General features: G+C 40.4%; 2 protein-coding genes across 2 annotated transcripts in view; one reads left to right on the plus strand and one right to left on the minus strand.

The window, feature by feature from the left end:
- Positions 1 to 217: 217 nt before the first annotated feature.
- On the minus strand, positions 218 to 8915 carry ppa2 (inorganic pyrophosphatase 2). Its single transcript, XM_008412072.2, has 12 exons — positions 8649 to 8915; positions 7338 to 7402; positions 7214 to 7255; positions 7062 to 7115; positions 6442 to 6561; positions 5950 to 6036; positions 5716 to 5842; positions 4049 to 4176; positions 3866 to 3951; positions 3719 to 3788; positions 693 to 732; positions 218 to 605 (listed from the first exon to the last, which is right to left on the minus strand). Exons 1-12 carry the CDS (start codon positions 8842 to 8844, stop codon positions 583 to 585), a joined length of 1038 nt encoding a protein of 345 aa, XP_008410294.1. The 5' UTR covers positions 8845 to 8915; the 3' UTR covers positions 218 to 582.
- Positions 8916 to 12152: 3237 nt separating this feature from the next.
- The window catches only part of arhgef38 (Rho guanine nucleotide exchange factor (GEF) 38), a 13408-nt gene continuing 12079 nt past the window's right edge, over positions 12153 to 13481 (plus strand). The window contains exon 1 of the mRNA XM_008412084.1: positions 12153 to 12561. Coding sequence (XP_008410306.1) covers positions 12357 to 12561 — 205 coding nt within the window. The 5' untranslated portion in view covers positions 12153 to 12356. The remainder of the gene's footprint in view (positions 12562 to 13481) is intronic.

Below are 13481 nucleotides of genomic sequence, written 5' to 3' on the forward strand. Positions count from 1 at the left end.
GGCTGTTAATACTGTAAGTATTGTAATGTACTGAATGCAGTTTATTTGAAAGCTGTTAATTGTATCATTCCTGATGTTACCGACATGTGGGTGTTCCTTTTTTTTTTTTTTTTAATAAAACTTATATTTATTTAAAGCAACTAGCTTCATTTTGTTTCCCCACCCTATTAAGGTGAATAAAGTTTAACTGGACAATAAAAAATAGCTGCACAGAAGCCATGTTTAGAAAAATTTTTTTTTTATTATCCAATATTAGAAACATATTCTTGCTGTATACAAAATGACTGTAGTTGAAAAAACAATCCAATTTCTGGTCACTGCTCTCAGGTGAGAACGTACTTTTCTCCCAAGTATTACCAACAAATATACCCCAGTGCACAACCAACTTAGTGTATCGTTTAAAAGGAAAATAACGTCACCCAAAAACAAGTGTTGCATGTCTTCGTTGGCCCATACAGTTTATATATGACACGCCACTGCAAGTACGTATAAAAAATAAATCTGCCTGCACACAAGAAAAAGCAGCAGGATGCATGATACTTCAATTCATGTTAAAGACGATCTGATGTTTCCAAGGGAACTTCATACGAAATGCCATTTGTCCACTGCAGGAGACGAGAAGATATTTAGGATGAAATCAGAAATTTAAGCACAGAACATGAGTTTGACAGATAAAATTATTTTCTGCTTACCTTCAGCAGACACAGGATGTGCACTACCAAAAGCAGGAGCCTGAAAGTGAAATCATTGAGATGCGGATTACTAAATTAGATTCCAAGTTGGATTTACTGTCCTCCCCCCCACCCCAGATGTTCACATACTCAAGAGTATGGATGTCATTCATTTGGAGGATTGACTATTTTCTTAATTATCTATTCCAGGTCGCAAAGATGATTAAAAACCATGGCTTGCATGTAAAAGTTTGAATTTGTTGTTGATTTTGTTTAATCCATTCCTAGTTAGAATTACACACACAGGCTTAAATATCAACATATGTCACCACTAATGTCAAGTTGGATGTCTGCAGAGAACTTGCTTGCTTTGTGCAGCTATCAACTACTTTTTCTCTAGATGTTTGGACATTTTGATAGAATTGGCTGGTTTGTGGTCACTAACATAGTTTCTTTCAGGGTTCTTAAAAATTAAGGAGTTCCCAGAGACCAAAGGTTAGTTTGTTCTTGCCATTCCAAAAACAGTATGGAAGTATGTTTGGGATTGTGGTCAAAACGAAACTAATCAAGTCATCGGATCCAAACTGCCGTCCTCCATACAAAATAAAAAAAGGCACATACAGGAAACGGGCTGAAACCTTTCAAACTGAAGAACTGCTGTACCACCAGTCATTCGCCACAGTGAAGTTTTAACATTAACACTGTAAAGCAGTGGTCCCCAAACTACGGCCCGCGGGCCGGATCCGGCCCGCCTCCACATTTGGTCCGGCCCCCTGAACAATACCGTCTAAACCAGTCTTAAGTCTGGTTTAGACGGCAAGATTTAAGAATTGTCGGTTCTCCAAACCTCTGAGACCAAAGAGCTGATAAAGTACAACAGGTTCGATCAGTTTGTGTGTCCAAGGCAGGAGCAACACAAACCGATTCCAGTCACAAACATCCCGATTCCAGAGGATAATCCAGTAAAACCCCCAACATAGCGGGAATTTAGAATAACCAAACACGGATGACGATGTAGAAGCAGTAGTGATAATTTGTGGAGTCATTTTAAGAGATAAAAGATGTAACAAAAAGAAAAGGCGGTGGATGAAAGAAGACGGGAGCAGCCGCTCTATTTGCTGCACTGATTTGGATGTTTTTTCATAGTTAACATTTTTAACTGAATAAACATAATAAACATATAATAATTACCTTTACATATAATAATTATTTCCACATATGATCTCCGATATCCACCGGACTCTCAGTTACCGATATGTCAGCTGTTTGGGATTCCCCTCTGTTCTGACGTCATAGCGCTTTCTGATTGGCTACCTGTCACATTCAACCGGTTGTGTTCTCGTTCCCAGTCAGGGAAAACCCCACAGGCTGTGATAAAAGGGCCAAGGCGACCCAAACAGGGCATATTCAGTATTTAGTGGGAACACCAACAAGTAGAAACCTTATCTGACTGTTCATCCCCCCTCCCCCTCTCCCCCGGGCCGCAGCAAAATTTCCAAGTCTTTCGGAAACTACCGTAATCAGTTCAGTTAAATCTAAGCTTGGCAACTTTTCCTTTCTCAACCCTAATAAATGTGATATTCTATTGACCCGTTATGACTCAAATTTTGGGTGTCCGCCCCCCTCTACTGCTGCTGCATTGTTGAGGAAAACCTGGAGCGGCAAATATATCTACGTGTATGTATACTGGCAAAAAAAAACAACAACAAAAAAACTATTTGCTGCACTGTGCGGCTCATAGTTCGGAAAATACGGACTATAATCCTTCCTGGATTTTTTCTGTGAAGAACCCAGAGAGGGTTATTTGGTTATTATTTATTTCATTAATAGTGCTATTATTTATTTCCTGACTTTTTTTCTGTTAAGAACCCAGAGAATGTTATTTGATTGTGCTTTCTGGAAAACAATATATTTTGACATTTAGGCACTCCTGCAATCGTCACACCTTTTCCGTTACAAACGGACTCCGGCCCCCCACTGGAAAAGGGAAAAGTTATGTGGCCCTCACAGGAAAAAGTTTGGGGACCCCTGCTGTAAAGGTTTCTACTGCGAGACACCTGCTGGCTGAAATGTGCATCTCATGGAGAAGCTGAAAGCCTTCGGGTGAAAGGTGCATGGTCAGAGAAGCCCAGGATTTAATCACTTTGACAGCAGTGTGGCAGGAAGGAATCAACTAGAGGCTTCTAAACAACACAACTCTGCTCCAACTATGAAGAAACGACAGCTGCAGCATTAAGCTGAGGGCCTCTACAAAGAGACCAGAAAAGCACAGATTGGTTAGAGTGCCAGAGTTCATACATGTTCAAAATTCAATATTTTTCCAGACTCAAATTTCAAGATTTTTTTTTTTTTTACGTAGTTTTTAGAAAATTCAGAAGAATATGTTACAAAATTGCTCCTTGTTAATTTGCTTTTATTAGCCACAGGTTCTTTAAAACTTTAAATACAATATCCACATTGGTGTCTGAGTTTCAGACAGTGGCATAGTGCAGTTTTACACATTTTTCATAGCATCCAGCATTGCTTAGATCTGCTCCACTTCAAAAACTCTAACTTCTCATAAAGGACTCGGCATCATGGACTGAGTGATGTTTTCCTTGCAGAGTCAGAGATTTGTTTTCTTTACTTTGTTTTGACTTTTCTCTGCAGCTTAGACCCAGTTTAAGATCACAGGTCCAGCTCAACCTGAATTTGATGTGGTCCTGAAACCAAACAGGTTATAAAATGACTCATTTTTGAACAGGGTGTGTAGAATTTTGTACAAAGAGGTTAATTTAATACAATTTGGAATAAGGCTTTAACATAACAGACTGTATATATTTGAACCCGTGTGTATAATTTTGACCCTATATGAATTAATTAAACTAGTGCACTTAATTATAGTTCATTAAGTATCTACTCTGGAAAAGAGTAGTTGCTTTCTTTAGCTACAATTAATTTTCGTAGCAAAAGTACAACATTTATGGCAAAGATGCTTTGATGTTAATTTTAGAACCAGATCCATCTACCACTGTTGCTGCCATAAACGTTTTTTTTTAAGCTCTCACCGACTGAACGACGGCTCTGGCCTCATCGGCGCTGAACTGGAAAGGACTGTTACAGCAGGACATGTTTTTGCTGAGGAGAAGAAAAAAAAAATGATGCAAGTTCAACTTTCCGTTACCCATTTCACATGCACATCTGCTTTGCTTTACCACTCAATCCCTCCAGCATTTGTTTGCTTCTGCACAAGTGCCCTCCAGTGCTCATGGGTGGACTTAATGATCTCAACTGCAAAATCCTGTCGGCAGAGAGAAATCCATTTCAGCACATTTGGTCTGAGCTGCCGCCGCCCCGGTCCACCAGCTGCTGCGCTCTGTTTATTCTCAAAACCCGACCTCGTCTTTGAATTCCCCGTTGAATCCAAACTGGTTCTCTGGCTTTCCATCGGGCACCTTGTATTTCCTGAACCACTCGACAGTAGCCTCCAAATGACCTGGTCGGCTCTTCCGAACATCTTCTATACCTGAGGGGAAGAGGGAAAAACAGAGTTGGAGATTACTCGGGTTTCCATGAAACGGATAAAGTGGATTTTATCTGTTTACACATGAAATGTAACCTGCAAAGGCAAGTTTCTCAGGATTCTAAGAATTGGCCTTAGTGGAAAAGAAACACACACAATATGTTTAAAGAGCGCCGAATATCAATAAATCCATGTTGACAATGAAAACTCAATGGTTATAAACTATTAAAGTACATAGAGCTAATGTGGTGTTACTGTCTGTGCTGCTTGCCATCTCATTACCATTCAGTATTAAACATGCTTATAAATATATTAGAATATGAACAAAAAGTTGATTCAATTCAGCTTTTCAGGTCAAACCATGAAACGTGGTAAATAGATTCAGAACTGTGAAATAAAACAAGTTCATTGAGATTATTATGGCTTTCTGCCATTAAATACCCCAAATTATGGTTACTACGATAATGAAAGCATTACATTAGATAATTATAAAGGATAACTAATACACAATTATGCAGATGATCACAGAGACCCTTCGCAAGACACAAAAGGTTATTCTTAGAGAAGTTGACTGCTCAGAGTGCTGCATCCGAGCACAATAATGGAATTTTGGATGGAAAAATAAAATGTGGTAGAAAAATGTGCATCTTTGAGAAGATTTGAAGTCTACTAAAGAGTTCGGGGGACACCGACAAGAAATTAACTGCGCTGGAGACAAGGCTTCAAGAGCTGCCGCCACATAGTTGGGAGGCAATGTCAAAAGCATCTTATGAGGGATAAAGGGAAAAAGTACTGAACTGTTGCTCACTGGGCCAACCAAAGTCCTCTTTGAGATAACCACGGTCAGTATTTAAGTTAAGGAGCTTTTCCACTAAACCACCTCCATCGAGTAGAGGTGGTTTTGGCCCCAGCCAGATTCATTTTCCATTAGCAAATATGGCGCGGCTCTGCCTGGCTGTTCTCAGATCTTCGTACCTACTTCAGGGGTTCTCAACCTTCATCAACCCCACAGAAACCACGGCGTATCATCAAGAGGAAGAGGAGAGAACCAGAATTAACACAGGTGCTGTTACAGTCTCTGACCTCTAGGGGCTCTCCTCACGACAGAGCTCGTTCTCCTCTGTTTCAGGTCTGCCTGACTGGAGATGTGATGCAGCCACTGCATAAAGAATGCCATCTCAACATGTCACGCCCATTTTTCCCTTGGCCTTCTGCAGTCATCTTGTCAAGAGTTTGTTGTGGACTTGAGCAGCTTGGTGTGATTTTTATCTGTGTGTCTGCATCTAAAAGGCCAGTGCAGGTGAAATATCAGTCTGTAAGTGACAAATCTACATATGAATTTCACACCTTAAACTGAATTATCTTAGCCTAAATCCCGCCAGACTCCATGTTTTCCTTTGGCATAATCATAAACATTCATTCATTTATTTATTTATTATACAGAAGGTGAACTTCCTTCTCATACTCTCCAGATCAGCAAAGCACAGATTTAATCCAGAATCGTCCTCATGACTGTTGTGAACTTTTGCCTACGACACTCACAGTTGAGCTTTTCTGCATCTTTGTCATTTGCGTTGATGGCGATGACCTTCCAGTCCATCTCTCCCTCATCAATCATTGCCAGGATGCCCAGAACCTTGACTTGGATCACCTGACCTGGGGAGCAAACCTGAAATTGAACAGTTTAACAGTTAAGATCAGAGACAGAATTGAAAAGTGCACATTTCTTTTCATAGGCATGGAGATGAGTAGCAGCGTACACAGATGTCTGCTTACCTGGGCGCCGATGTCACAAACATCAATGGGGTCATTGTCACCACAGCAGTTAGTTTCTTTGTCTTTGTGGTTGGGATCCTCCCAGGTCTTCATAGAGGTAAAGTCCACAAGCAAGTAAAGAACACGAAAAAGTCAAAATCTTCTCACAAATATTCAACAGCTAACAAATGCGCAGTTAAATGTCTGGACTAGTACTTCAGAAAAGTATTCCCAAACTATCCCCCCACAAAAAAAGATGGCGTTTTAAGGATTGTACTCTTCTTCTTTAAACAGGAGGAGGAGAGTGGATTTTATAACAAAAAAGTTCCTCTCTGTTCTTTTAAAGTGGGAAAACTTGAAAATTTTGCAATGTACCAAATACTTGCTGTAACCGATAGGGGGAAAAAAAGTACTTGACCCAGAAAATAATAAAACCTAACAAAGTGAAGCACCTAAAATCGGTGCACTTTAAAGCATATCTGTCTTGAAGAAGCGCTGCAGATTTCTCCTGACCTGTGGAAGTGCCCCATAATTCCAAATGTATCCTTTATGAGGAAAAATGTTGGCCACGTATCTGAGTTTTCCCTTCTTCACGTCTTGTTTGATGGGATTCAGTGGCTCCTTTGTTGCAATCTGGGAAAAAGAAGCGACAAATACAGTTATCTATAAAACGTGCATTTACAACAGAGATGAACACAGACAGAGTGTGACTCAGACCGCGAGCCTATGTCCAAATGAATTAATCCGGAAAAGATGAAAACGACCGTACACCTGCTTTATTGTCAGACATCTTTGATTCATGAGGGCCGCGGTGGAAAAGGACTAGCAACAAAAACGTCCAACAATTATAATTGCAATTTTGAACAATATTGTAATTCCTAATATCCTGCTGAGTATTTGTACAAATTAAGATTCAACATCCTGCTAAGGAATACAGCTAAACAATTTAAACTGCAATATAAAATCAAATAGTGAAAGCTTATAAACTAGTTTATGCACAACTATGTTGTACGTTTGAGAAAACTGATGTTCTCAAACTAGTCGTCATTTTAATTTTATTCCATCTATAAAAACCATCTAATAAAATGTATATAACCTGCAAATATGAGGATACAGGGAAGCTTTTTGCTTACTTCCATTTTAGCGTTTGACCACCGAGGGACCTCAACCACCATGTTGTACAGCACCTGGAAGTGAATAAGATGGCCAATAACTGCTCAAACGCGAGTCATTGAACGTCCACTTGCATAAAATAGTCCAATAATGCATTAAAACAGGATAATACCTTATTCTCACTCTTAGGTTTTTTTGCAGGTACATTGTCATTCTATAGGGAAAGAAAATTCACAGTCATTTCTTGTTTATATGTCACACTTCAACAAAACTACAAACAGCTGTTAGCTAGTTACCTGCTCTGACTCAGCTGTAAGTGGAATATCATGGAATGGTGAAATGTATTTGCCATCAGAGGTTTCTAGGAGATAAACAGATTTGTTAATAAGCAACAAAAAGACATAAGGTAAAAAGCTGCATGCATAAAGATCACCCCACAAAGAGTACATTTAGCTCAAAAAGAATGAAAAATCGCTTTGCTAGTTTACTTTTTTGTCGTGAGAATGTTTTATGTCAATAAGTCATTGTCGTTGTGTCGGAAGTCTTCATAGTCCAAAGCGAACATAAAATCTTTTACCAATCCAATAACAGCTTATTCAGCCATTGACTCTTTGTTTTGAGTCAAGAAACAAGACATGCTGACGATTTGTTTATTCAACAAACAGTCGCCTCCCTAGCTTAAGGAATAATTGTTGACGGCCACAAAAGCCTGCCACCGTCTGCTCTTGCTGATCACCAACTTGGTCAGACAATGTTCCAAGTACAAGTCATAATCAGTATTCAATTCCTCAACAAACATTTGTCCTAAAAATGTTTAACATTTTTAGGACTTGTGTTCAATGGAGTTGCAGTCTGCATCCAGGTTATTCCATCCTTTCCACTCCCAAATGTTGGTGCTAGTCTCTGGTTAATCTCACTCTCTTAGGGCCCTGAGAGTAGACGTATTGGACTGACATTCACTGAATGTTATGGAGGAGCCGTCTCTCCATACCAAAGGCAGATTAGCTTTGGCAGAGATCATTTGGGCATTTTTTTCCATGGGCAACACAGAAATGCATTCGAGTTCAAATGAGTTAAAATCATAAGCAGAATGGTTTATTTGTTTTACTGTAGTAGGCTATGGTCTAATTATGTGAGAGAAAAAAAAACATTAGATGTAGTATTTTGTAGTAGTGATCCCCTGGTTCTCAGAGCCCACTGTACTGCATCTCTTAATGCGACACAGATGTTTTGAATTGCATTAAATCCTCAGCACGACACTGCAAAAACCTACCGTCTCAATTAGTTAAATCAGCCTCTGGGAAGCATAAAATGCATGCAGGATAAAGAATAATGCTCTACATGTACACACTACTTCGTCTATTTACTAGTAAATCGTTTAAATCCATACGTTCTTGTGGACATGTTTTCTAATTTTACACATTTGGCTCTAATAGTAAAAGAAACGCAACACGACCACAAAGACCCGCGGCTGCAGCTGGAAGGTCAAACATTTATCCCGACCGGAAGCCACGGCTACTTAAGAGACCCGGGCAAGTTTTCTTTACAGAAAGCAAACTATGCCGTTACACACAAGGTCCATTCATCATGGCGGAGATGAAACTTACTAAAATAAATGCGGTAGTCTGGAGAATTCGGGTGTCCTCTCTGCTCCGTTTGATAGTGCATCGTTTTTCTGGGATAATACGAATGTGGCACAGCTGCTGCAGTTTGTCTGACTGCTTTATTAATGCAGGAAGCGGGAAACGGGCCAAAAACAGTCAACAAGCAGCCAAACGAGGAGCGGAACAGCTGTGATCTCATTGTAATATATTCACTTCCCCCTCCGATCAGTCAGTTCCCAGTTCCTGCTTCCCGTTCTGCCCGCGTGCGTTCGAGAAATGTAACAGGGAAGCTTCCTGTTGTATTTTCAAAGTAAAAGGGATCTTGTAAAATCAATCAATCCATAAAAAGCCTTTCTCCAACACAATCAGCTTTAGACTACAACGATGACAGCAAGCGATAAAGAGTTTGCAAAATTCAAATAAATTCACAAATCACTTCATACATTTTAATGGCTTGTTACAGCAACTCGGCCAATTACATAGCAGCAACTCAGCGCATCTTAGTGGAAAGTGCTAGGATACAGGAACAGAACAGTGGCCAAGTAATCTATATGTTTGCTCAGTTTTAACAATAATATAATACGGCTTTACATTACCGAAAAGCTTTTTGACTCCATTGCATTTGAAAGTATTGCATTACCAGGCCTTACAAATCCTACAACGCCACTCTTGCCTTGGAGGATTTTACACCTGCAAAGGTGTAGTTGTGGCAGATTCTCTCTGTCAATGTGGCAGGGTTTAGAAGAGTATCATAATCCACATCAACATATTCAATAACTACCTGAGCTAAGATTTATGATCCCATTAAAGAGCTTCAACAATGTTCTTTTGCCTTAATCTCCCCCCAACCTACCCTTTTGTTCTCTTTTCTTTGGAGGTTTAATCTCCACAGTGCATCATGATCAAAGTCCACACGTGTACATATACCTTGGGCAAACACCCCTCCCACTCACCTTGATGTGCCTCCTTTATAGTTGGTCCCTCTTCAAACAAATGACGAACACAGCTTCCAACATAGCTGCCATAAAAGCTGGTTTATCAAAATCTTTCAAATGCATTTCATAAATGTCACCAATGGAGCTTTGAGAAAAAAGTGTCGAAGTGGGGTCCCACCTAAAACTTGGTTTTATTTACATTGAACTACGAGCTTAATTTTGGGATACTTTTTTGTTAAATCTATGGGGACAGTCAAATAAGTAAAACTATTTTGTTTCAAAGCTAATGAACTTTTTTAATCTAAGTGTCCTGGGTTTAGAAGAGTACGCCTCTGTCTTTCAGCAGGTGTAGCAAACTGCACTATATATTAAATAAGACGCTCATGTAACTCTGTCGGCACAGAGCAATTATTCTATGCAAACAGATTATGCTGTTTTCTCTCTTGCTTCTTCACAGTGTTTGATTCTGTATGGCCTACCTATACAAGTACTCCCTGGTGACTGAGTACTATGCTTTTCTATTGTATGCAATTTATATGTGCTTTCCAGAGGTAGAAAGCTGGAAAATAATGCCCAACAGCTTAGCCTCATATCAACAGACTACGTGGACTCACAGTATTGACCGTTTCCGAGAATGACCTTAGGGTCTGGCAGTCTTTCATAAACCTGTGACACTACTGCATGTGTGCTTCGTGTTTCAGCAACGCGCAAAGAAAGGCTGCCCAAGGTAAATACGTCTCCAGCTTCCTTCCCGCGTGTCTTCTGCTGTTGCATAAGTCAGTGTTTTCCAACCCTGGTCCTCGAGGCACACTGCCCTGCATGTTTTAGAAATGTCCCTGCTTTAATCCACCTCATCTTGCTGATTGCAGTTCAGCAAAGATCTGCTAATTGAAATAACCTACAGAAGCAAGGAAACACCTAAAACATGCAGGGCAGTGTGCCTTGAGGACCGGGGTTGGGAAACACTGGCATAAGTAATATGATCTCCAGCTAAGCCAGACTGACGCATGATTTTTTTGTGCATTTTATGAAATTCTATATAAGACAGCATAAGCAGCACTCTAATATGTAATAATGTTTCTGGGGAACAATGCTGTTTGGAGAATAATAATATGGCATTGTCAAGGAGCGTCAAGGAAAAATCCTTGCCTTCACTTGAATCATTAATGAGTTACATCTCGCAGGGATAGTCAAGATGGGCTTAACTTGTATGAGGATGACTTCCTGTCAGGCACTGTCCGGCCAACCCTGAAGAGATGGGACAAGAAGATGCTCAGTAAATGGCTAACATCCAGTTGCTTAATTAAATCTGTTGTTAAAATGCTAACTCAGGTTCATTTGCATTACAGTTTTATTCACAGAAGGCAACTAAAGGTAGAAGGCTTCAAGAGTCACAAGAAATGTCCTACCTGGCCTAAGGAGGAACTTAGGCCAGTGTTAGGATCACATCACCGAGTGTTGATCTGTGATGTAAAATCTCTTTTTCGGACGAAAGCAATTTGTGCATTTAATCTGAAAATCAAAGTTCCAGAGCTTGAAGGTAGAGAGGAGACAGAAGTGAAGCTGCTTGAGGTTCAGTGTTACCCCTATCAGATATGATTTGGGGTGCCGTGTCACCTGCTGGTTGTTCGTCAACTATCCAACAGCAGCAAAACTGTGTGCTAGAAAATCTTAGAGTACTCCACTGTTTCTTCTGGTGACTTTATGAAGTTTGTCATTTCTAGCAAACTCTGCCAAACGTAGTAGTATTTGATTTGATCACCATGGTATAGATGTGCTTAACAGGCCAGCACATATGATTCAGGTTAGGCCATATGATTCAGGCCCGACCTGAATTACATGGAAAATCTGTGGATTTTTGCTACATCATACTCAACAATACAGATGAGCCAAAAGCCACTATTAAAGCAAGACTGGGCCTTGCTAACACTTCAGCAGAACTAGACTGACCACCTGCATGTTGGTTCAGCAAGAGGAGGCCCAGCTACTGTAAGTGATATGCTGGTCAGCACATGGTCTTACTTTGGAGGAGAGCAATATTTCTGTACTGAAAAGGATATTTTGTTGGGGTTTCTTTTTTTTTTGCTATAGTTTACTATGGGGAACTGAATTTTGGGTTCCAATTTGACTACAAGTCATATTAAACAAAATTAATAGGAATGAACACTCATATGTAACTCTTTTTGTACTGAGTTTATGAAACATAAATTTCACTGTTTGGATTTAATCAGTGTAAATTAACTTTTAAATAAAATTTTAATATGGAAAAATGCACCTGTAAACTTGTTTATGGCTAAACGCATAGGATTTCTAAAAATGATCTCATTCAGTATTGTGTAAATATGAAGCTGAATTTCCCAGTGTGTTTTACAGCCAGACCATTTGCATGACTACCTTATTTAACTTCCTCATGAGCAGTTGGCACCTTGTCAGTAAGTGAGAGGCAGTTTTTCTTTAAATTTTGTTAAAGTGCATGAGCAAGGAGATGACCTCAATAGTATTTTCTTCCCGTAAACCCTCTAAATAAAGGCAAGGTACAAAATGTCCTTTTGGTGGGTAGATGTGATGGTCTAAAGGGAGGAAAGCCTAGGCACTAAGTGCAGAGGTGTGGCCCTCGTGACAGGTACATGGGGAGGAGCTGAGCTACCTGTGCAGAGCAGGCAGTCAGGACACATTGAACACAGTACACCTGTTGAACTTCCCAGGCAGTCTCTCTCTTTCAACCCACCTGATCTCTTTCACTGACCCGAGGAAAGGGGGACCTGACAGGCTCACCATGGATCCCAGGGAGGCCGGTGGGGGTCAGAAGGACAAGGAAAGACCAATAAAAAGAAGAAACCGGCCTGTGTTCCTGCGGTACCTGGAGAGGAGAAAGACGGACACTATAGTGGCCGATGACATGGCCAACAGTGACATCAACCTGGGGACGCTGGTGAGGAGGAGTCAGTCTGACAAGACGGAGTACAGCGCTAAACTTAAAGGTACAGCAGCTAAAGATGTTCCCAAGTGACAAAACTATAGCAACTAAAGTGTCTCAGTGCAAACTTATACCTGGAGATGTAATAGATGCACAACAGACAGGTTGTAAAAACAGCATTCGTGGCTTAAGGGGGTGGGGGAATTTTAACACTGCACCAGCCAGTAAGTGTGCTCTGCTCTTTATTGGGCACCTGTTGTGTTACTATGTGCTGAGAAAGATACTCCCTGAGGGATGAAGCCACATATGCAAACTGTGCCCCATACCCGGGCACGGAGGAGTGGCCTTTCAGGTATTCCGGACTGACACATAAACAAGACATTAGCCAGGAAGACTGGAAAAAGGAACGTAATGTTATTTTTATAAATTCAAGACGTTGGAACAATGAGTCCTTAGAGGTGTTTTCATTTTATGCAAATGAAAAAGATTCAACTTAAGAATGAATTGAACTTTAAAAAGTGTAGACAGACATGAGTTACAAAAGTAATAATAGCAACAATGGGGTTACAACTACAGATGAGGGTGATTAATTTTAACACATATCCAAAAAAAAAAAAAAAAACTGGCTGTGCCTGTCCTAGAGTGCAGTCAGTCAGCATTCCCATTTGCAGTCAGCAAGTGGGAATGCTGCACTTCAAGCAAAATGACATCAGCTGTCAGCAGGGGGGTTACAATCACTGAGTCAACTGAGGTATGTTGGCTTTCCTGCACCACTTGTTCCTCGGTTTCCTCTTCGAACAATGTAAATCACATGACACACTGACCGCTGACGCTTTATAAAGCAAACAAAAAGTAAAAACATCTCAATGCCTGTTTCGCAGGTAACTTTCACACACACACATACACCCGCACACACACACACACACACACACACACACACACACACACACACACACACACACACACACACACACACACACACAC

Source organism: Poecilia reticulata, linkage group LG1 (assembly GCF_000633615.1).
Source record: "Poecilia reticulata strain Guanapo linkage group LG1, Guppy_female_1.0+MT, whole genome shotgun sequence".
NCBI lineage: Eukaryota > Metazoa > Chordata > Actinopteri > Cyprinodontiformes > Poeciliidae > Poecilia > Poecilia reticulata.